Here is a 25,000-nt window from a genome sequence, read left to right as displayed (position 1 = left end):
CTCGGATCGTGACCTGCGGGTGTACTGTCAGGATCCGCTCTGCGAATAAAATATGTGATTTTTGCCCTGAGTTGATTCAGTGATAAATTTGAGCCTGATGTTTCTCCCCTGAATAGTTGACCACCCTTGAAGTCTGAAGTTCTATGAAGATAGACCTTTAGGCATTCTACTGGACAAAGAGATGCATCTTCTTTCTGTTGGTGGGTAACTCATTCTTGGCGAGAAACGTAGGATCCGGAAACAGGTTCAGTTCTCCCCCATCCAGGAACTGAACAAGACCTTCCTCTCTCGAGAGGGCTACAATCTCACTAACCCTGGGCCCGGGCGCGAGTGCAAATAGGAAAATAACTTTATGGGTCAAATCCTTTAACGCACCCTCTTCATTGCTCAACAGAGAAGTGAAATGAAGAACTTGTCTAAAGACCATGAAAATGGGCTTTGGAAGTGCTGAAGGTCTGAGCCTACCACAGGCTTTTGGAACTTTATTGCCTTCTAGTATATTTGCTCTTATTTTCCTCTAGGAAGTCTATTCTGGCTTTCGAAATCCCGAAACGTTTTCTCACCGCTAGGGAGAGAAAATCATGAGCTGCAGGGTCCGGGTTTTCTGTAATGAAGCGCAGACAGTAGACTTCTAGACTCGCTGGGTCAGAACTGGATCTGGTAGAGGTAGAAACTTCAGCCGTAGTTCCAATGCCAGGGGAACCACACTCTGTTCGGCCAATTGTGGGCCACTATTGCCGCTACCCTCTTGAAGGATCTCAGTTTGTTGAGGACCCTCAACAGAAGGTTGTGAGGAGGGAACAGATAAATCCTGGACCATCTGTTCCAGTCGAGGGACATCGCGTCCACTGCTTCCGCTAAGGGGTCCTCGTACGGGGACCCGTACAGGGGCAACTTCTTGTTGTCTTTCGTCGCAAAGAGGTCTATCTGCAGTTCTGGGACTTGACTCAAGATGAAGGAGAATATTCCTGCGTCTAGGGACCATTCCGACTCTATTTGTGTGAACCTGGATAGAGCGTCCGCTGTCACATTGCGGACTGCTTGAAGGTGAACTGCCGACAGGTACCACTTCTTCTTTTCCGCCAATCGGAAAATGGCCAACATCACCTGGTTTAGAGGTGGTGACCTTCATCCATGTTGATTCAAGCATCTCACAACTACCTCGCTGTCCAGCACCAACTATATGTGGATCGAGTGACGCGAGGAGACTTTCTTTAAGGTAAGGAGCACTGCCATAGCTTCTAGAAAGTTTATGGGAAAGGTCTTGAATAGCCTGGACCAAGTTCCCTGGACTTTTTTCCGATGAGAGTGACCTCCCCATCCCTCCTTCGAGGCGTCTGAGTGAATTGTCACCGACGGGGGAGGTGGCTGAAGGAGAACCGACTTCTTTAGATGTCTGGCTTGTGACCAAGGCCTGAGAAGAATACGTAGACGAAACGGAACTGGTCTTCTCAGATCTCTTCGCGCGTTTGATGCATAACTTCTCCAAACTCCGGTTGCATCCTTTAGCTGAGCTCTTAGCACCGGGTCTGTCACCGAAGCAAACTGGATAGAACCCAGTACTCTCTGCTGCTCGCGTCTTGATATCCTTTCGGAATCTAGAAGTCTCTTGACAGACCCCGCTAACTCCTTCTTTTTCTTAGCTGGGATGGAGAAACGGTGTGACATTAGGTCCCAGTGGATTCACAGCCACTGGAACTTTTGAGATGGAGAAAATCGAGACTTTTTTCTGTTGATCTTGAAGCCTAGATACTCTAGGAACTAGATCACATGAATGGAAGCTTGCAAGCATTCTGTCTTGGATGCTGCCCACATCAGCCAGTCGTCCAGGTAGGCTACTACCTGAATTCCCTTTAGGCGTAATTGCTTGAGAGCTACGCTCGCAAGCTTCGAGAAGATCCTTGGAGCTATATTTAGCCCGAATGGCATGGCTCTGAAGGCGTATAGTCTTCGTTGTAGCTTGAACCCTTGGTGGGGGAGAGTCAACGGTTGATTGGAACGTGCCAATAGGCATCTGACAAGTATATGGAGACGGTATATGCCCTCTTGGGCAGTAAGGTCCTTATGTGTTGCAGTGTTAGCATCTGGAACCAGCCGTTCGCTATGAACTTGTTGAGTGGCGACAAGTCCAGAATGACTCTGAGTTTTTCCGAGTCCTTCTTGGGAACACAAAACAGCCTCCCTTGGAATTTGATGGACTTTACCCTTCGGATCACTTTCTTCCTCCAACAGATCTTGGTTGTACTCCTTCAGAACGGGGGTGGAGTGTTGGAAAAACATAAGGCACGGGGGTGGAGTGCTGTACCAGCTCCAGCTCAGTCCATTCTTGAGTAGGCTGTGGGCCCAGGGATCGAAGGTCCACCGATCCCGAAAATTCTGAGGTCTCCCTCCTACCGGTATCATCTCATTTGGACTGTTGTTCAGAGGTCTTGCCTCCCTGACCGCGACCACCCCTGAATCCCCTTCCCCTTGAGAGGCGCCCAGACGAGCCTCTGGCTGCTCCTCTAGGCTTTGCTCGAAAGGAAGTTGACTGCCCTTCGAACGTTGGGTTGAATGCCGGGGACTGCGTCGACACGGCCTGGGGTACCCACTGGAAAGTGGTCGGGGTTTGTGCCACCATCTGGGGCACTGAAGGCATCGCAATTGCTGTTGCTGTTACTGTTCAACTGGCTTGGCTGGCCGGGACAGTAGCCTAGTCCTTTTAGTCTTCCTCTTTGGTTGGGGACCCTCATCCGGGGAAGACTTTCTCTTGATAGACAGGCCCCACTTCCGGAGAAGATTTCTATTCTCCGTGGCGGCCTTATCCACAACTTCTTTGACCAATTCGCTAGGGAAAAGGTCTTTGCCCCAAATGTTGGAGGAGATTAGTTTCCTTGGCTCGTGCCTCACCGTAGCAGAGGTGAACACAAACTCCCTACAAGCTCTCCTCGCCCTGACGAAACTGTAAAGATCCCTCGTCACTGTGGCCAGATGAATCTTGGCCACTACCATGAACATTTCATGGACCTTTTGGTCACTTGCCATCGTCTCAAGAGTGGTCTGAAGAGACATTGAGGCAGCCAGTCTTTCTTTTGTCCCGAGCTCTCTCCGCAAAAGAAAGTCAGACAGCTTAGTGAGGTTCTCACCGAACTGACGTCCGCCAATATCAGCCTCCAACTTCCCGACTGAGAAGGTAAGATGGACGTCCTTCCAGTCCTTGTGGTCCATGGGTAGGGCCAGCGACAAGGGTTTACACCCCTCCAGGGAGGGGCAAGACTTGCCAGCCTCGACTGCTTTTAATACAGCCGCAAACCCTTTCTGCAAAAAGGGGAAGGCTCTAGCAGGAGAGGACACAAAGGAAGGGAGCTTCTTACTCAATGCAGCTACCTTTGAGTTCGTGAAGCCGATCTCTTTCATCGAAGATGAAAGCAAAGCTTGAGCCTTAGCATGGTCCATCACTATGACCTCCTTCGGCTCTGTCTCCTCCTTTGAAGCTGGTTCCTTCCTCAACCGGACATAACAGTCCGGATATGACCCTTTGCTGGGCCAGAATTTCACCTCCTCAAGGGGAACTGCACCCAGCTTATCCAACATGACGATCATTCCAGTCGTCATCGGCATATGCTCAGCATATCTCCACGGGTTAGTATCTGAGCGCAAGGGAAGGTCTTTAACATTGAGCCTTTTCTGGGGCCCACGTGATGCTGCAAGCTTCTGCATCTGCAGTTCCATTGCAGCCGCCTTCTCCATATTCTCCTTCTGCATTTGTTGGATCATTCCAACAATGGAGGAGAGGGCCTGTCCCAGCTCTACTGGGAGAACGGACGATGTTGAGGGAATAGGTTCAGGGATCAGAACCGGAGCAGCCGACACCTCGTTGGCTTCTTCCTCTACAATGTCTGGGGCTTGATCTTCATCCTGGCCTCCTGCCAGGAGGTCTTCCTCCAGACGCTCGGACACGTCTGACATCCTGTTGTCCAACTGGATGTCTTGCAAGGCGACCGCCACTTCAGCATCCACCTGGCTCTGAACTAAGGGGATCTCCTCTTGAGGCTGGGGAATCACTGCATCAGCTGATGCCCTAGGGAAAAGGTAAGCCCTCATCTTCTCACTTGGAAGATAAGGTCCAGAGGTGTTCTTCTGGAAGCCCCTTACCCAGGTGCGAAGCTTCTCCCTTGCTATATCCCTTGATTCCACTGTCTTAGGGGAATCAAAAGCCTCAGTAATCAGGTTAGAGCACTCGGTACATACCTGGGGGTCCCAATACCGGAGATCACCCTTGGAGACAGCGCATGCTGTGTGCCTCCTACATAACTCATGTCCGCAGAAGTTCTTACTGCGGACGTTACAGAAAGCACTTCCGCACTTCGGACGTACCTCCTGCAAAGAGAAGAAATTTCCGTGAGTATCACGTGAACTAGGTATCACTGGATATGCACAGTTAGCATAACAAATCAGAAAGGAAAGACACACACTTGTGTTTCCCCACACAACCAATTGTTGCAGCCTTCCAGATAATAAAATTGTATGGTTAATCTGTCCTAGAGTAACCAATGAAAAATTTCCAGAGGAAACAGGTGGAGCTCACACCTAAGATATGATTTTAAAATCCCAGATAATAGACAAGAAAGAACTCACTTTCTTATCTGTAAGGCCACACCAAAGGGCTGAGCAAGACAACACAAAAATGTTAGAACACACAGCGCTGTACCAAAACTTATACTATAGTTTTCTTCCTACAGTATATGTTATACTGAAGAATACTGGTACAGTACAGGGGCCGGCACACACCATAACTAGCTTTAAAGTATACTACTTAACAGCTATAAAGCGGCAGAACGCTGGTTCAAATGCATGTGCCGGCCGGCAACAGCCAATGTCGGCCGGCAATGACTGCCGGCCGGCAACTACACAAGGTAGTACCCGGCTGCCGGCCACTGCTCATAGCGACCGGCAGACAAGGGCTGACAATAGCCGGCCGGCAAAGGTAAACAACCGATGCCGGCCAGCAGCAAAAGAACCAGAGGACTACAACTGCCCGGCTGCCGGCCTCACAGGCCGGCAGCCGGGTCGGGTACAGCACTTGAAGAAAACAGAATGGATGCCGGGATAAGAGCGTAAACTACCTCCAAGCCCGGAAATCCGAAAGAGTGCATATAAGGAAGAGGAGAATCTAATTCAGGCTTCCTGACCAATGCTGTCTGGCTCTACAGGCAGGCATGGATGAGGGACCAAGGGAGGTCCGGGCAGCACTCAAAGCTGAAGATTCCAAGGTTAAGGCCCTGATCAAAATCCATAGATACACTAATACTCTCGTATGCTTCCATCAGGACGACATGGCTTAAGCCCAAACCACGGACTTTGAGCGAAGAGAGAAATCTATTTTTGAGTGAGATGGCCATGACGTCCAGATGGACCCCCTGTCTTTTCTAGAAAAAAGATCTTCACAGTATTCCTCCCAAACTACTGTATCTGTAGCACCATGCTCAATGCTACAAGGAATGTCCGCCATACTGAACATAGCGCTGTTGTCATACTCAATAGTATTGGGAGACTGTGGGTAACCTTGATACGGCTCCCCTTCTATTCTGCCCCACCACGTCGAACTGGTAAAGCCCTAGAAAAGAGAATTGAACAACATAAGAAAAGTGGCAGATACTCTCAAGATAATAATGCACTCTTTGCTCACTTTAGAGATAAAAATCACACCATTAATTGGTCAGGTGCAATAAAATTGGTTCATTCAAATAACTTAGTGGAAAAAAACATCATAGAGTCCAGTTTCATAAAAGAAACCTTTGAAAACAAATTGAATATTGGTCATGGAATGTATAAACTCGACGCCTTTATATGTAAAGAGATTTGTAAGCTATATAAAAAAACATTATTCACTTAATGTAGAATTGAATGTATTGTGAATAAAAAACGTCGCTGTGAAATTAATATTTAGACCTAAGCTACCATTCATTAAAGGGTACAATTATTTTATATAGTATGCATAAGTATATTGGCACTATATAGTGTTATGCTAGATATAAGTATTGATATATACATGATTATATGTTTATGATATTAATGTTGTATGTATATGAACGTATATGTACTATCATGAACAAAAGTTCGTTCCCTTAGACCTCCTCACTATGAATCACCGAAGCTTTTGAAAAAAAAAAAAGTCATGGCAAACACAATAGATGGCACACCGCAAGGACGCTGGGTGCAGAGAGGATTAGAAACTATTTATTTTTCTAAAGCATTGAGGAAAGTCTCCATAATCTGATATCATTAGAAAGTGATAGATGATTTTGCGGTTTTTGACGTTACTGGGTTTGTTTAAAATCTGCAGTTAACGAAATGTGCTAGATAAATATGAGAATAAAATTATGTTTACGATATCCACATTCTTTAATTGGTATTCTCATATATTGTTGTATCTTATCAACAAACATGACCCACAAGGGTCATTACAAAACATTGTAGCTTAAATGTGTACGGAAGTGTTTTATAATCTGCAAGTCACCTATCGTCAAAAAAAAAAAATAAATAAAAAAAAGTAAACATTCATAGAATCAAGTCGGCAATTATTTTTTTTATTTCACTTGCATTGTTAATGTAATAACCACAAACTGCAGTTTCATGTGAAAATATTCATTATTGAGAAAATCTTACAAGATTTTCAGTGATCAATCTATTCTGAAGAAATATTTTGATTCTTTCATTCTACCTTGTTTTGGGTTTCGTTCTCTTCAGCTGCTGATTCTCATCTCAATTTGTTGGAGAGAAACTTACGGTCTATTAAACTTCTTATTCCTGATCTAGATATTAATCTTTGCCACCGTCATTCAATTTGTTCATCATGTGTGTTGCATAAGATTTTTCATAACTCCGAACATCCTTTACATTTAGATCTCCCTGAACAATTCTATCCTGTTCGTAATACCAGACAGGCAGTTAATTCTAATAGCCAGGCTTTTTCCATCATGAGGCTCAATACTACACAGTATTCTAGAAGTTTTATTCCAGCTGTGACCAAGTTGTAGAATGATCTTCCTAATCAGGTGGTTAAATCAGTTGAACTTCAAAAGTTCAAATTTGCAGCAAATGTTTTTATTTTGACCAGGCTAACATGAGTCTTTTTATATTTAATATATGACATATCTGTTTTGACGTTGTTAATAGTTTATATATGACTTATCTGTTTTGACGTTGTTACTGTTTTTACAATAATTTATTGTTAATTTGTTATAATTGTTCATTTATTTCCTTGTTTCCTTTCCTCACTGGGTTATTTTACTATGTTGGAGCCCTCGGGCTTATAGCATCTTGCATTTCCAACTAGGGTTGTAGCTTGGCTAGTAATAAATAACAATATAGACATGTCATATTTCGTAATTGGGCCAACATTTTGAGCGAAGGTGAGTGATACTGGGTATGGCAACCGAATGGGTTTTTCGAAACCAAAATCAATACCATATTAATTATTTTTTTCAATAATATAGTATAAAATTCAGATATTTCCACGAATGTAATATTTCCATATTATGAAGCATGATAGAAAAAGTCAGAGGATTATTTTAAGAGCACAGAAATTAAAACAGGAGCAAAATATGAAAGAGTGTATGTTTTTGGGAAACTGGCAATCTAAATTACTTAAAAATCAAACGATCTTTTTATTGATTGTTGTTTGGTAGTTTAATAGGTGGTGTTAGGTAACGAGTATGTAAACAAGCTGAAAAAACGGATTTTGAGCGAAGCAAAAAAATCTATTTTTGGGTGAGGTAGCCATGTCGTCCCGATGAAAGTTCCTAAAGGGTAGCTTCCTAGGGTATATTTGACTACAGTGATATTCCCAGAGAAATTTACCTTAAGGTATCCAGAATTCTAACTCCTAGAACGAATATCCCTAAATAACTCTTACAGGGATATCGCATAATATCGGAGGACGTATTCTTGACACGTCACATAGCTATCTTCACCCCGAACAGTATTAACGCTTCCAGGGGTTACAGTGAAAAGAATCTGAAACGAGAATGAAAAGAGAGCCGTTCATAAGGAATCTCTCCTATTCTGTTTCCAGTGTGTATCTGATGAAGGCGGCAGCGCCCTCTTTATTCCTTGTAGCGATGTACGAGGTGCTACAGATACTGCATTATAGGGAGGGGTCAATAAGCCCTTTTAGAATAAATGGAAGGGCGGGTTCATCAGGACGACATGGCTACCTCACCGAAAAATAGATTTTTTGTTTCGCGCAAAATCCGTTTTTTTTTTGGCTTAGGCCATGTCGTCCTGATGGAAGTTTACCAGATCATTACTGTATCTGTGGATTCTTAACCGATGCCATACTCTCAAGAAAGTATTTTCCTGGTCCGTCTAGACCTAGAGACCTACGATGATACCGTCATACATCATTTCATCTACGCATGAACCAAGTTAGCGCTTCTTGCCCCCGACAGTGAAGAGTAGTACTAGACTCTGGAAAAAGTCTCGAGGAGTACATAATAACTATGGATGAAAAAATGACAAGCTTGTATAGTGGTCTTGCCCTATACATTATAAAGCAAAGTTTGTATAAGAGTCACCAATGTCAGTAAGAATTCCTGATATATACCCCAATGTGTCTACTCTTATTAACTATTGGATAATAGTTGTATCCGCCTAGGAACAAATCTTGCATCTCTACCACCATTCCCTTAGGGAACAACGTCAACCCTTCTTAACCCTGGACAGGTAGGGTGGCCAAACCCGCCCGTAACAGGTAAAGTGGTGTCATATGTGTTACACTCCCTTTCGGGGGGGTTAACGGGAGGATACCAATTTACAATTTTTTTTTTTTTATAGATTACTAGTTTAAAGAGTCTACTTTCTACTGGTGTAGGAGAAAAAAAATTTTTTAATATAAAATAACACTGTACTTACATAAATACGAAAATAAGTATAAAAATACAATTTTTCCTAAATAAGTTGCACTGGACACTTTAAAATAAAACAGTGAACGAAAAAACCACTTGGGTGCTGCAACTAGAGTCCTGTGTGCACAACTTGACGTAAAAAAATCGCCGATATCAGCAAAACTGCTAGATCTGTAAAGAAAAGAAAAAGCGGTTAATTTTTGTATACACAAAATCACTACAAAATATTTGTGTGAAAGGAATGCTATATTTATAGTGGTAATACTTATTATGTTTGGATGAATTTTTCCAAAAGTCATCTACAATGATCCCAAATGATGGCAAAACCTTAGGAATTATATATAGTTAATATAAACTGGGCAGAAGCTTAGTTCAAATGTAACACGTACCGTGCGCCATTGACGTAAAAGAAAGGCATATCTAGAAAGAGTACTAATAATTGATGTATATGCAATAAAATGGTAAATAAATAATCTCTGATGACCCTAGATGACAGCAAAAAGGTTAAAAATTGTTTTTAGTAAGTATAAACGGGTAAGAAAAATAATTCGTGAAACTTACTACTTGAGTTGGCACTGGTCGCAGGTGTAGTTGACATGGGAGTTACAAACAGGCTTATGGCACTTGCTACACAAAAGCTTGGTCCTGACATTAGAAGAAGAAGGGCAGAGAGGGCATCTGTTGCGCTTCTCACTTCGTTTTGGAGTGTCTGGACTCTCGTCTTCGGGCTCTTGTACTGCAAAAACAGAGCAAATGAGGTAAGTCAAGTCCTTTAGGAGGTACCTCTTGTTTGCGAGTCTTGAAAGTGCTGCATCACGGGCGAGTTCCATGGCCAATTCCGCAGAAAATTGCCTCCTGTTATACAAGGTGTTGTCAGGCAAATTTTGGTGGATTAAAAAGGAATTATTCACAACAAGATTGATAATCCCATAGAAGACACATACGGGCCACCTCCGGGTCTTCCTGCTGCAGGTCAAGGCAGAATATATCTGATCGAACGTGTCAACTCCTCCCTTTGTGGTATTATAAAACATGTGCATGTGACTTTTATGATCCTTAATGACTGTAGGATTGTGATGAACTGTGGAAAGAATCTGGATCCTTTTCGTCGGCTTGACATGTTGGCACAAAACGGTGACCTTGTCCTTGTAATTATACGTGGCAACAGATTCGCCTAATTCCATGGGCGTTGACAGCAACACAGTAGGCAGGTATGGTTTTGGACGAATAGTACCAACTAAATGCATCCCACGTTCACGTAGAGCCTTGGCTAGTGGCAGGGAAGTAAACCAGTTGTCCGTCGTAACAATACGCCCAGCCTTCCTGAAGGGTCGGGTTAGCTCCAACGTGAAGTATTCTCCCAAGGGCGTACTTTTATTGGTAGTTCCCTTGCCCAGGTAGGGAATGGCATTGCACATGTAGAACGTGTCTGCATCACATGCCATAACTAACTTGATGCCATACCTAAGAGAAAAGAAAAGAAAATGAAAGAAACAATAAATATAAAGAAAATAAAATAAAAGAAACAATAAATATAAAGAAAACAAAATAAAAGAAACAATAAATATAAAGAAAACAAAATAAAAGAAACAATATTTATATAAAGAAAACAAAATAAAAGGAACAATAAATATAAAGAAAACAAAACTAGACCTATAAATTTTTTTTTTAAAAATTGCATATATATCCAAAAAATTAAAAATATTGCATATATATCTATCTATAATATATATATATATATATATATATATATATATATATATATATATATATATATATATATATATATATATATATATATATATATATATATATATATATATATATGAATAAATAAAACTTTTTACTTTGCTGGTTTATTCGGAATGTACATCCTGAAACGGCACCGTCCCCTGAAGCCGAGGAGCTGCTCATCCACAGTGAGATGCCCACTGGGTTCATAGTTGGCAATGCAATTGGCAATGACCTGGTCCCACAAATTCCTTATGGGAGCAAATTTGTCATGTGTCACACGCTCCTCCCTCGTGGCAATGCTGTCAAAACGTAGGGCCCTCTGAATAAAGGCGAAGCGGCGCTCACTCATGATGCTCCTGTAGAAGGGACATCCTAGAGACTTAGAGAACATCTCTTCCGCTGTCAGATGATTGTCCTTCCGTGCCCCTGTCATGATGAGGATCCTAAGGAAGGCACGTAACTCCATGAGGGTCACATCCTTGAAGGTGGGGTCGTTTTGCCGCTTGTATTTGTTCCGTAGGGTTAGGATTTTGTCATTGGTGTGGATGACCACTTCTGCAAGCATTATATTTGTCAAAAATTTGTCAAAAACTTCAGTAGGAGTCCTAAACCCGAAGACAGCCATGATAGGACCAGCACTGTCAAACTGGTCAATCTTCAAGATTGGTGGCATTGTTGGGTTTGGCTCTGAGTGCCATTTCGTGTTGTCCCTAGCCATGTAAGAGTTATCCGGCAATCTCTTCAATGCCACACCTTCTGCAGGGAAAAGAGGTCCTCTCCTCCTTTTCCTACTCCTCATCTCCACGGGACTAAGATGAGGCACAGGAACCGCAGGATACGCTGAAGAAGGCCCAGTAGACGCTGAAGAAGGCCCAGGATACGCTGAAGAAGGCCCAGGAGACGCTGAAGAAGGCACAGGAGATTCTGCAGGAGTCACAGGAACAACGGAAACAAGACGAACTGCGTGCAAGACAGCAAAATCATGTCTCTCTTCATGCGCTGTTTCCGCTACTTCAGCAGCCAAAAAATGATCCTCGTTTTCCTCACGCAGCAAGGTTTCATTGTCGACCAGGTCGTCTTGGATAGTGTCTTCTTCAAAGGTAAGGGTCAAAGGCTCTTCTTCATCACTACTGACGAAAAGGAGCTCCAAAAACTCCTCCTCCTTGAGATATTTCTTCGCCATGCTGAAAATCTGAAAACAGGAAAAAATAGAAAATTCCATATTTTAATCTTAATGTTCAGTACATTTCTAATAAAATGAGAGTGGGCGAATAAGACGCAGGGTTCACTATGAACTAGTTTATTAAAATTTAATAAACCTACATATCAGATCAACATTTATAGCATTTATAAAATGTGGATGATATCCGTTAAAGAATAAAGAAAACAGTTAACAGATAATATTGTTTCATCTAACAGGAAACAGATTTGCCACTTCAATCGAATTATTGACAAAAATGATACGGTATGTATACTGTTTATTTACACTAGCGTAAGAAACGCATGGCACAAGTGTCCGTATTATGCTATAGTTCACCAACGTCAATGGAATAGTTCGTAAGGACACGTTGGTGGCCTGTCGCTCAGTGTGTAGTAACATACTGTCACTACACAACCACCCTCCTAATTAATCGTCCCTAATTAATTACACTGTTCCTCGCAGATTTAAACAGAAGGTTAAAGAATTCTACCTGCTGCTACCACAGACCTCTTGAGTCTCTCCACTTGCTTCGCATAGTGCGTAAAGAACACCATGGACGACTACCAGCCGGTGTACGAAAAAATATGTCCAACGTCCATACAATTAAAGAAATTCTACCGAAGAAGCAACTTTCCTCGGATCTTGACTTACAGGTGTACTGTCTGGATCTGATCTGCGAATAACACAGGTGAGTTTCGCCCCTAGTTGTTTCAGAGATACCTTTGAACCCGATGTTTCTCCTCTGAACAGCTGTCCTCCCATAAAGTCTGAAGTTCTATGAAGATAAACCTTTAGGCACTCCACTGGACATAGAGATGCATCTTCCTTCAGAGGGCAGATTCTCTAGGGACCCCGCCTGTTGATGGGTAGCTGGTTCTTGGCAAGAAACGTTGGGTCTGGAAATAGATTCAGTTCTCCCTCCAAGAACTGGACATGGCCTTCCTCTCTAGAGAGAGCCACTATTTAACTAACTCTGGCCCCAAAGCGAGTACAAACAAAAATATAACTTTTAATTCAAATCCTTCTAAGCGCATTCCTCATTGTTCATGCAATGAAGAATCTTATCTAATGACCATGAAAGGGGTCTTGAAGGCGCTGAAGGGCTAAGCCTAGCACGGGCCTTTGTAATTCATTAAGAACGTTGTTAGAAAGGTCGACCTGAAAGGCATATAGTATCTGTTTTGTCAAGGAAGACTTGCACAATATTATTGTGTTGGCTGGTTAACCTAGCTCATGAAGGTGAAAAATAGAAATCTGTCGAGATTTCTTTTGGTTTCACGCCTTGACAAAGGATACGCACTTCTTCCCTGAAGCCCCATATTGTCTTCTAGTTTCGTCCAAAACGTCTAAATTGAGTTTTGATACCCAGAATCTTTTTCTCATCCCTAAGGAGAGAAAATCATGAGATGTAAGGTTCGAGTTTTCTGTGATGAAGCGAAGACAGTTGACTTCTGTACTCGCTGAGACAGGGATGGATCCGGTAGCGGTATGAACTTTAGTCGTAGTTCCAATGCCAGTAGGAACCCACATACTGTTTGGCCACTTGTGGGCTACTATTGCCTCTTTCCCTTTGAAGGATCTCAGTTTGTCGAGGACATTCAAAAGAGGGTTGGGCAGAGGGAACAGATAAATACTGGACCATCTGTTCCAGTCTAGGACATAGCGTCCGATGCCTCCGCTAGCGAATCCTCGTATGGGGACAAATAACGATCTTTTTTCTTGTTGTCTTTCGTCGCAAAGAGGTCTACCTGCAGCTCCGGGACTTGACTCGAGATGAGGGAGACCGATCTTACGTCTAGGGACCATTCTGACTCTATTGGTGTAAACCTTGATAGAGCGTCCACTGTCACTTTGCGGAACCCTTGAATGTGAACTGCTGACAGGTGCCATTTCTTCCTTTCTTCCAAAGGAAGAAAGGTTGATTTGAGGTGGCCTCGACCCTTGTCAATTCAGGCATCTCACTATCACCTCACTGTCTAGAACCAGTCTTATGTGGGTCGAGTGTCGAGGAGATACCTTTTTTACAGTAAGAAGAACTGCCATGGCTTCTAGAAAGTTGATGTGAAATGACTTGAAAAGATTGGACCAAGCTCCTTGGACTCTCTTCTGATGAGAGTGACCTCCCCAGACTTTCTTTGAAGTGTCTGTGTGGATAGTTACTGACGGGGAAGGAGGTTGAAGAAGTATTGATTTCTTCAGTTGCTTGGCATTGGACCATGGCTTGAGAAGCGTTCACAGTCGAGTCAGTAGAGGTCTTATTAGATCTCTTCGCGCGTTTAATGCGTATTTCCTCCAGACTCCTGTTGCATCCTATAGCTGTGCTCTTAGCACTGGATCTGTTATCGAAACAAACTGTAGAGAGCTCAGCATTCTCTCCTGTTCGCGTCTTGATATCCATTTGGATTTCAATAGTCTTTTGACAGATCCTACTATTTCTTTCCTCTTCTTCTCAGGAAAGGAAAGTCGATATGACTCCAAATTTCAGTGGATTCCCAACCACTGAAATTTTTGAGCTGGAGAAAGTCATGACTTTTTTATGTTGATCTTTAATCCCAGATGTTCCAGGAACTGAATCACTATCTTAGAGGGTTGCATGCATTCTGTCCAGGAGGCTCCCCACACCAGCCAGTCATCAAAGTACGCTACTACCTGGATCCTCTTTAGGTGTAATTGATGGACGGCTGCATTTGCAAGCTTCGTGAAAATCCTTGGCGCTATGTTTAGCCCGAAAAACATGGCTCTGAAGGCGTAGAGTTTTCTATGTAACTTGAAGCCTAGGTAGGAGGAGAGGTGACGATTAATTGGAATGTGCCAATGAGCGTCAGACAAGTCTATAGAGACGGTATATGCCCTTTTAGGCAGTAGGGTCCTTATTTGCTGAAGTGTGAGCATTCTGAACTTGTAGTTCACTATGAACTTGTTGAGTTCACGAGAAGTCTAGAATGACTCTGAGTTTTTCTGAGTCCTTCTTTGAAACAGACATATTCTTCCAGAATGGGGGTTGAGTGTTGGTAGAATTGAAGAAATTGAGGTGGAGGACTGTTCCAGCTCCAACCTAGTCCATTCTTCATTAGACTGTGGGCCCAGGGATCGAAGGTCCAACGATCCATAAATAGCTGTAGTCTCCCTCGTACTGGAAGCATCTCACTTCTGTTGTTGTGGACCTGAGGCTTGCCTCCTTGACCACATCCTCCCTTGGATCCCCTTCCTCTTGAAGGGCGTCTAGAAGAACCTCTGGCTGTTCCTCTAGCTTTCAAACGAAAGGAAGAAGTCTGCCTTTTGAAGGCTGGGTTAAAAACTGGCGACTGTGTCGCCACTTGTTGAGGTACCAGCTGGTACGTGGTCGGAGGTTGTGTCACAAACTGAGGCACTGCAGTCACAGAAAGTTGTTGTTGTTGCTGTCGGTAGGGTTTAGCCGGCCAAGAGTATAGCCTAGGCCTTTTTGTCTTCTTCTTGGGTTGGGGACCATCATCCGGAGAAGACTTTCTCTTAAGATCTAAGCCCCATTTTTTGAGAAGGTTCCTATTCTCCGTGGCGGCCTTGTCTACTATCTCTTTAACCACTTCGTTGGGAAACAGGTCCTTACCCCAGATACAAGAGGAGATCAGCTTACTCGGTTCGTGCCTCACCGCAGCCGAGGTGAACACAAACTCACTACAGGCTCTCCTAGCTTTAATAAAGCTATAAAGATCCTCTGTAACTGTGGCCAGATGGGTTTTGTCCATTATCATGAACATGTCCTGGTTCTTGGGGTCACTTGCTATAGTTTCTAAAGTCATTTGCAACGACCTCGATGCCGCAAGTCTTTCCTTCGTCTCTTGCTCTCTGAGCAAGAGAAACTCCGACAGCTTCGGAAGTTCCTCACGTTAAGCAACATCAGCTTCCTGCTTCCCTACTGTGAAGGTAAGGTGGACGTCCTTTCAGTCTTCTTGGTCCAAGGGCAAGGTCAGAAATAACGGCTTGCACTCTTCCAAGGAGGGACATAGTTTCCTTGCCTCCACTGCCTTTAAGGCTGCCTTATATCCCTTTTCCATGAAGGGAAAGGCTCAGGTTGGAGAGGTCAGAAAGGAGGGAAGCTTCTTACTCAAGGCTGACACCTTTGAGTTCGTGAAGCCCCTCTCTTTCATCAAGCTTGCTAATAACGCCTGTGCTTTACTATGGTCAAGAACTATGACCTCCTTTGGCTCCGTCTCCTCCTTTGAGGCTGACTCCTTCCTAAGACGGACATAGCCGTCTGGGTAAGAATCTTTGTCGGGCCAAAATTCCACCTCTTTCAGGGGAACTGCTCGCAGGTTTTTTGATATAACAATCTTTCCGGTTGTCATTGGCATGTGTTCGGCATACCTCCAAGGATTGGTATCCGAGCACAAAGGAAGATCCTTCACGTCGAGTCGCTTCTAGGGCCCACATGATGATGCAAGTCTACGTATCTCCAGTTTATTGCAGCTTCCTTTTCATCATTCTTCTTTTGAATTTGTTGAATCATCTCAACAATAGAAGAAAGAATACTTCCCAGGTCATCTGGGATAGCAGACGATGTAGATGGAACATATTCTGGGTCCGGATGTAACTGACACCTCGTCGATTTCTTCCTCTTTTACTTCAGGAGCCTGGGACAGCTCCTCCGCCTGACCTTCTCCTAGAAGGTCCTTTTCTGTAGAATCCGACACCTCCGGCATCTTATCGTCCAATTGGATGTCTTGAAGGGCAGTCCAGACTTCAGAATCTACCGGATTCTGGGCAGTTGGTATCTCCACCTGAGGATGAGGAATGACTGCATCAGCCGATGCTTTAGGGAAAAGATAGGCCCTCATCTTCTCATTTGGAAGGTAGGGACCTGAGGTGTTTTTCTGAAAACCCCTCACCCAGGTTCGAAACTTTTCCCTGGTACCATCCCTTAACTCCGTCGACTTAGGGGTGTCAAAGGCCTTGGTAATCAGGTTAGAACATACTGTACAAACCTGAGGGTCCCAATACCGGAGATCACCTCTGGAGGCTGCACATGATGCGTGCCTCCTCCAAAACTGATGTCCACAGAAGTTCTTGCTTCGGACATTGCAGAACACACTCACGCACTTCGTATGGTCCTCCTGTAAAGAGAAGAAAAAAATCCATGAGTATCAAGTGAAGGCTTTTCACTTATATTAGAACATTTAGCTTGCATAGTAAAGCTATAAACGAAAGAATGAAAGACACATTCTTCTTTTTCCTGTCCAGCCATTTGCTGTAACCTCCCAAGATATTAAAACTATGGTTAATTCTATTCTAGAATACCTTATGTAATTTCCTAAACAGAAATTTAAGGTGTAGCTCACACCTTGAAATAAAGTTTTGATATAAGGGATAAAATGAATACAGAATGAACTCACTTTCTATATATTGTACGGTCTCAACAAAAGGCTGTACAAGACAACATTAAGTATGTTGGAAGAACTTTAGTGTCACAACAAACTCTGTACTGTAGTTTTATTAATGTAGTGTGTACTAAACCACAAATATAGTAACTACTGTACTTCGCATACTGCTCTGCCGGCCAGCACGCGCCGGCAAGTGCCGGCCGGCAAGTGCCGGCCGGCATTTACCCCTGTATAGTTCAAAGATATACTACCTTTAACTAATAGGCGGCAGGTCACAGGTCCGCAAATGTGTGCCGGCCGGCAGCTGAGGACACTAACACCTGGCTGCCGGCCGCTAATCGTAGTGGCCAGCAGATTTCGGGATGTGTTTCCACTTCCGGCAAGCAAAGGTAGCAATACACATGTCTGCCGGCAGTGACCAAAAACCAGAGAACCTCCACCTGCCCGGCTGCTGGCTGTTAAGCCGGCCTCGGGGCTAGGGGTACAAAACACTAGGAAGAGAAACAGTATGGATGTAAGGTTATAAGGCGGCATTGCCATACGACCTTCCATCCAGAAAGAGTGAAAATATGGAAGGGGAGAATGAAGCATTCAGGCTTCCAATAAATCCATAGCGTGCCGGACTCTACCGCCAGACAAGGAAGGGAGACCAAGGGAGGTCTGGGGTTCACTCTGGAAAAGAAAAAGGGTCTCTGCGGGCCAGCATATAATTGCCAGCCGGCAGAGAGCTGAGCCGGTCCTCCATCCTAACCTACACTAGGTACGGAATTAAGACTGCAGCCAAGAGATGCAATGGCTAGGCCATCACTGAGAAAGAGAGAGGGGGGGGGAAGGGATAAGGGTTATGTAAACTTTGTTGTAGCAAGAGACACACCCCGCAGTTAAGAAAGCTCTTCCTAACCTAGGATTGTCTATTAGGGAGGAAGACTGGCAATACTTGCTATTGTGACGGAGCCGAGAGAAAAGGTTGTGAACTCAAAGGCAGGATGCAATCAACTGAGTTGGTTATTAGGGAACACTCTCCTTTATATACAAAACCTCAAGGCAACAGGACATAACATGTTCGAGAGACAGACAATGTCACAGAACTAAACCGGAAACATGATCATTCAGGTTCTTTTTAGTGCGAGGGAAGAGCGCAGATACAAACATAATATATACAAAATAATTATGTACAATTGTGTGACACACAGTTGGTACATGGCTCCCCCTCTAAATATGACATACTAAACATGTTAAATAGGTGCCCTGAAGCTGGAGAGGTACTAGTAAAAACTGCGCCGATTAGCGGCAGTGAGTGGCAGTAGAAGTCGTTGGTTGGGGTGTGAGCGAGTGGTGGATGATGGTTGGCTGTGTTGCCGCTCCGGCTCATCACGGGGTAGGCGAGTATGTCCTACGGAATTCATAGGCGTGCGTGTCCTACGGCATTTATAGGCGTGTCCTACGGCATTCATAGGGGTGTGTGTCCTACGGCATTCATGTCAGCTCTGGTTGAAGTTGTATAGGTGTCCTCTACGTCACGAGTGGAGGCGTTGATGGAGGTTTGAAGGTCATGAAGTGGGTTCACATCACGAAGAGAGCCGTCTGCGGCAGGTTGCAGGCGATTGATACTGGTCATTTTCCTGAGGGTGAGCGAAGCCCTTTGGTCCCCCAACGGTTGTTGAGAGAGCTGAAAAGGCGTTGCTATACGGGCGGCTGGCGACGGTGAGTACTGCTGCAGAAGGTATGCATTGACGGGGTCATAGTAACGGTGAGAGGTGTAGGGGGGATGGGGAGGCGGGAGGAGCGAGTCACTCCGGGGTCACCAATGTGACGGAGCCGAGAGAGAAGGTTGTGAACTCAAAGGCAGGATGCAATCAACTGAGTTGGTTATTAGGGAACACTCTCCTTTATATACAAAACCTCAAGGCAACGGGACATAACATGTTCGAGAGAAAGACAATGTCACATAACTAAACCGGAAACATGATCATTCAGGTTCTTTTTAGTGCGAGGGAAGAGCGCAAATACATAAACACAATAAATACAAAATAATTATGTACAATTGTGTGACACACGGTTGGTACACTATCCTCCTCCATACCAGAACAAAGTTAGGTGTAGTTATTTCGCTAGGCAACGGAGAAAACTTATTCTCCAGCCCGAAAATAACAACACAGGACAGTCTGCTAGACCACTAGAAGAAGGAAACATCTCGTACGGAATCCTTCAGGCGTGGACTAGGGAAGCGAAGCTTCCTGTGTCTGCACCTAACCTAGCAAAGGAAACTCATTCTCTATGCAAGGAAGGTGCACACCACAGACTAGAAACTCTGATGATCTGCCCCAACCCAAAAAACCAGCCACTCTGGTTATTAGGTCAGGACAGACATATCCTAGTATAGTTATACCTGAATATTATTCATATAGAACCGCTAGGATTAAGCCTAAGGCTTACACAGAGGGAGAGAGGGATTGAACTTAGTGTCCGGAGGAGAAAAGAACAATCGGGGAAGTGCGACAGTGTACTACAGTACCATAGGCTACTAGCCTAGGTGCGGTGAGAATCGATTACCTAATTCACCAAAACTCTCTCGTATACAATCTTGGAAAAGAAAATTCAACAATATCTTACATGTATAGAATATTTGCCTATAGCTTCAATAAAATAACACTCGGAAAAACTTATATCATGCATGAGAGTACTAAGGCCAGACGCCTAGGCTACTAAGCCTTGCGAAGGGCAAGATCTGTTACATATATCGCCGAACTAAAAACTAACGGCATCACAGAAGAATTCCTAGAGGAGCTAAATAGCTAGATTTATTAATGCATAAAAACCGAGAACGTCGCTCTGGCTAACTAAATGACCCATATATAGTGAGCAACAGCATCCAGGATGCCTCCGGTGGGCGACAGCTCTTGTTTACATTAATATCACTTTGATTGAATACAAAACTACAAGAGCTTACATTTATACAAAGTAAAGATAATACTCAACTTTGCAGAGGCAGAAGAAACCGGAGAAGGCATCATAATGGTGAATTATAACCAAAAAACACCGAGTAGTAGAGCTACACTAAAAGGAATAAAGAGGGCGCTGCTGTCTTCATCAGATATACACTGGTAACGGAATAGGAGAGATTCCTTATGAGCGGGGCTCTTTTCATTCTCGTTTCAGATTCTTGTCACTGTAACCTCTCGAAGCGTTAATACTGTTCGGGGTGAAGATAGCTATGTGATTTGTCAAGAATACGTCCTCTGATATTACGCGATATCCCTGTTAGATTTATTTAGGGATATTCGATCCAGGAGTAAGAATTCTGGATACCTTAAGGTAAAATTCTCTGGGAATATCACTGCAGTCAAATATACCCTAGGAAGCTACCGTTTAGGAACTTCCATCAGGACGTCATGGCCTGAGCCCAAAAATTAATATTTTTTTTTACTAGTCCAATTATGAGTATAGTCATTTTAATTTAGAATGTCATGGGCATGAGCACTTTTAATTTACAAACAATATTATTGAGTTGACACTTTTTTAAATAACATGACCATCTGCCTCGAGTAGTAGAGCTACACGAAAAGGAATAAAGGGGGCGCTGCCGCCTTCATCAGATACACACTGGAAACGGAATAGGAGAGATTCCTTATGAGCGGCTCTCTTTTCATTCTCGTTTCAGATTCTTGTCAATGTAACCCCTCGAAGCGTTAATACTTTTCGGGGTGAAGATAGCTATGTGATGTGTCAAGAATACGTTCTCTGATATTATGCGATATCCCTGTTAGATTTATTTATGGATATTCGCTCCAGGTGTTAAATTTCTGGATACCTTAAAGTAAAATTCTCTGTGAATATCACTGCAGTCAAATATACCCTAGGAAGCTACCCTTTAGGAACTTCTATCAGGACGTCATAGCCTGAGCCCAAATTTTTTTTATGTTTTTTTACCAGTCCAATTGTGAGTATTGTCATTGTAATTTAGAATATCATGGTCATGAACACTTTTAATCTACAAACAATATTATTGAGATGACACTTTTTTAAATCAACATGACCATCTGCACCGAGTAGTAGAGCTACACGAAAAGGAATAAAGAGGGCGCTGCCGCCTTCATCAGATACACACTGGAAACGGAATAGGAGGGATTCCTTATGAGCGGCTCTCTTTTCATTCGCGTTTCAGATTCTTTTCACTGTAACCCCTCGAAGCGTTAATACTGTTCGTGGTGAAGATAGCTATGTGATGTGTCAAGAATATGTCCTCTGATATTATGTGATATTCCTGTTAGAGTTAATTAGGGATATTCGCTCCAGAGTTAGAATTCTGGATACCTTAAGGTAAAATTCTCTAGGAATATCACTGCAGTCAAATATACCCTAGGAAGCTACCCTTTAGGAACTTTCATCAGGATGATATGGCCTGATCCCAAAAATAATTTTTTTTTTACTAGTCCAAATGTGAGTATTGTCATTGCAATTTAGAATGTCCTGGTCATGAACACTTTCAATCTACAAACATTATTATTGAGTTGACACTTTTTTAAATCACCATTACCATCTGCACCATAGTTTATGATGCTACGAGGGTGGTGAAAGTTAAACCTTTCATAGCAGGTGACTTCAAACACACTGCAGCCTGTCTTGTTATACACTCTACCTTCTCTTGCTATTGACCAGAGCCATGCGTGACTCCGAAAAGTTGTAGGCTGAAAATCCTTCCATAGACTACACTTTTATTCCATTATATGAGATAATGAAGTTGAAATGTCTCATACATTTGTGTGTATAAATTTATCACTTTACCATAATAGCAATGTCCGGGGAAGGCGCATATTCCACAGAGGTGATTGCTGAACGAGGAAGAATTATCCCATTGATAGTAGCAAACATTGCTCATCGAATTGGGAGGGCTCCATGAAAACAAGGCCTCGAAGTGGAAGGCCACGTGCAAACTTGCCCAGGATAGATGCCCAAATTGTAGCAGCCTGTGAAATGCATCCTATGAGGACGTCGGTTCAGCATACTAGAAATCTGAGATTAAACTGCCATCCCATGACCTTGAGACGAAGACTGAATGAAGCAGGGATTCACTGTCATATCCCATCATACAAGGGAATGCTCACACCTGCACATAAAGAATGTCGCCTTGGGTTTGCTTTGGAACACCTACCGCATAACGAAAATTGCTGTAGAAATATAATCTTTACTGAAGGGAAGGTGTTTCAGTCATTGGCAGCCCGAGCTAGGTATTGTTGGCGGTGACCTAACACACGCTATCAGGAGAATCACATCCATCACTGAACGATAAGTGGCAGATGGATGGGGATGGATGTGTGGGATATGGTCCTGGCGTACTTGTCAAGATCGATGGCCGCTTCACAGGAGAAAAATACGTCAAAATCCTGGAGCAAGTGTTACTTCCAATAGTTCGGACAATGGCAGTTCCTACTCCTAGTTTAATAAGTTGGTGCACGATCAAAGTCCCATCCATAAGTGCCGCGTGGTGAGTAACTGACTACAGGATCCTCCTGAAATTGAAGTTTTGGAGTCGCCATCGGAAGGATGCGATTTGAACCCAATTGAACACCTTTGGGCTATGATGGTTCGAGAATGGGAAGTTGGGGAGCAGCATACCCGCCAGCCAGTAGGCACTAAAGCCAATGATCTGTGGGAGAATGTCCGTCCACGTCCGCTACTTTGCATGAATCTTGTAGATACCATACCCAATCGTCTGCGTGAGGTCATCGATGCAGATGGAGTTTTGACATCATACTTGAAGTATTGTGTGTAAATACTAATAAGATATTAACAAAAAATATGATTTTTAGTAAGCTCCCTTTTACTTCACTACTAATTAGTATAAAAAGTTCTGGAAGATCATGCATGATACAAAGCTCAGAGTAAAAATAATTTAATGTTCTTCAATGAAAGAGATAATGTCAAAATCAAATTATTGACAAAAAGACAATCAACTTGGGGAATTTCTAAGGAATTGTCTAACACACTGTATGAAAACATTAAAGAGGTTTTAAGAATAACCTTTAGTCAAAGTTATCTTTAGCTTTTGTATAGAAAAGATATTTTAAATATTTCTAGAAGTTGTTTTTGGGAAATAGAAAGAGAGAATAAAAAGAATACGCTGATTCCAAGAAATGTATGATACATGTTAAGTAATAAAGAAAGATATTAATAAAATTAACAGACTAGGAGAACAACACTTTAGACACAATATCTGTTACCTAAAATAAGACCCATGAACTAAATATAAACAGTGATAGAATTAAATTAGTTCGTGTTGAAATGTGCACCCTAAGATGGGTTTTATACTAGCCAACCTAGCTCACAAAGGTTTCCACTAGTAGTTAGTAACCCTTCCCATATGACAAGAATGAGTCTGGGAATGGCACAAACCCTTACCACTGACTTTCATGATAGAAAAAATGAATTTCTACAATAGCATGCAAAATATCAATAAAAGCAGATCGTTAACGCATTGACATTAGCTTTTCATAAAAGAACTCTGGAAGAGAACTTTACCACAAATTTCGACAGCAAAGCATCGTAAATATATGTCAAAGTTTTCTTGAAACTAAAGCATAAAATACACTTTCAAAATAAGCGTCAAAAATGTTCATTAAAATTTTGACCGGTAACTTTAATATCAAATTTTGAGGCATAATTGCCCACACGCGTTTGGCGTTTTTTTTTTCATAAAAATTCAGTATCGTCAAAATCTTTGACAAGGATGCATCAGTGGCCATTGGACTCTGATAAAACTCCTGGTAAACGTCGGAAATGGTCAAAACACTAAAAAGTTTGATCAAAATTCTTATCAAAAAATATCAACGGATTTGATCAATCAAAATTTTACTTCAAATCTTTGTTGGACATCAAAACATCCTGCACACACTCAAATTTTGCATCAAAATTTTTATATAAAATTTTGCATCAAAATTTGACGTTTTTTTTTAACGTGTACGGGCCCCTTAATAAGTATATCTGTTTTGCTATTGTCAGAGTGATGATATGAAAGTAGTAACATGAGGCTTGTTTTACGATGTTGTTAATGTGGAACATAAACTAAAAGCTACTCTCTCTCTCTCTCTTCCTCTCTCCCTCTCTCTCTCTCTCTCTCTCTCTCTCTCTCCTCTCTCTCTCTCTCTCTCTCTCTCTCTCAACAAAGAATGGAAAAATGTGTTCGTAAGTGATAATATACAGGTAAATACGGACGTACTGTATAAAATACTGGAGAAAATTGTTGAAAAATATGTACCGAAAAAAAAAACAATAAACAACAGAAATGCATACCAAGAGACAGAAGGATCTTATTTCAGGAAATTAGAAACTGTAGAAAAATCTTGCTAAAGAGAAAAATATATGGAAAATGATGGAAATAAAAAATAAGTTAGAACATGCAGAAAAAAAGATTATATAATTGAAAGAAAATGAAAAAAAGGGGTCTTAGAAGAAAGGACAAATAAAAAAAAAAAGTATCTTCAGATTCATATTGACTTGATATATATCAAATTAAAAAAAAAAAAAAAAGGTTTTTCAAGCATCCGAAAACGGGCATTTGGTGTAATACCCCATATCACCCCACCTTCGCTCGGAATGTTAGCCCAATTACACAATATGACAAACATATGAATATTTGCATATGACACTGCAGTATGTGGTTACTACATTAATAACGCAAGTGAGATAATAAAAAAAAAAAAAAACAATTGCCGACTTGCTTTTACAAATGTTTATTTTGTTTTTACGATAGGCGACTTGCAGATTATAAAACACTTCCGTACACATTTAAGCCAAATTGTTTTGTACTGACCTTTGTTTGG

At 42.5% G+C, this 25,000-nt stretch overlaps 1 protein-coding gene across 1 annotated transcript; it reads right to left on the bottom strand.

Moving 5' to 3' along the window:
- Nucleotides 1-5,320: 5,320 nt before the first annotated feature.
- LOC137640898 (piggyBac transposable element-derived protein 4-like) lies at nucleotides 5,321-10,761 on the bottom strand. Its single transcript, XM_068373357.1, has 3 exons — nucleotides 10,736-10,761; nucleotides 9,467-10,352; nucleotides 5,321-5,596 (listed from the first exon to the last, which is right to left on the bottom strand). The coding sequence occupies exons 1-3, from the start codon at nucleotides 10,759-10,761 to the stop codon at nucleotides 5,321-5,323; spliced, it is 1,188 nt and encodes a 395-aa protein (XP_068229458.1).
- Nucleotides 10,762-25,000: the final 14,239 nt, after the last annotated feature.

This window comes from Palaemon carinicauda, chromosome 5, assembly GCF_036898095.1.
Source record: "Palaemon carinicauda isolate YSFRI2023 chromosome 5, ASM3689809v2, whole genome shotgun sequence".
In the NCBI taxonomy this organism is placed as follows: domain Eukaryota; kingdom Metazoa; phylum Arthropoda; class Malacostraca; order Decapoda; family Palaemonidae; genus Palaemon; species Palaemon carinicauda.
Note: the sequence above shows the minus strand (reverse complement) of the source record. Positions and strands in the feature narration are given on the sequence as shown.

Coding starts and splice junctions, on each gene's coding strand:
- LOC137640898 (XM_068373357.1), bottom strand. CDS start 10,761: ATGTACATTCCGAATAAACCAGCAAA. Junction 10,353..10,735: donor ATTCCGAATAAACCAGCAAA/GTAAAAAGTTTT, acceptor CTTTTCTCTTAG/GTATGGCATCAAGTTAGTTA. Junction 5,597..9,466: donor ATGTCAACTACACCTGCGAC/CAGTGCCAACTC, acceptor TCTCTTTTCTAG/GGCTTTACCAGTTCGACGTG.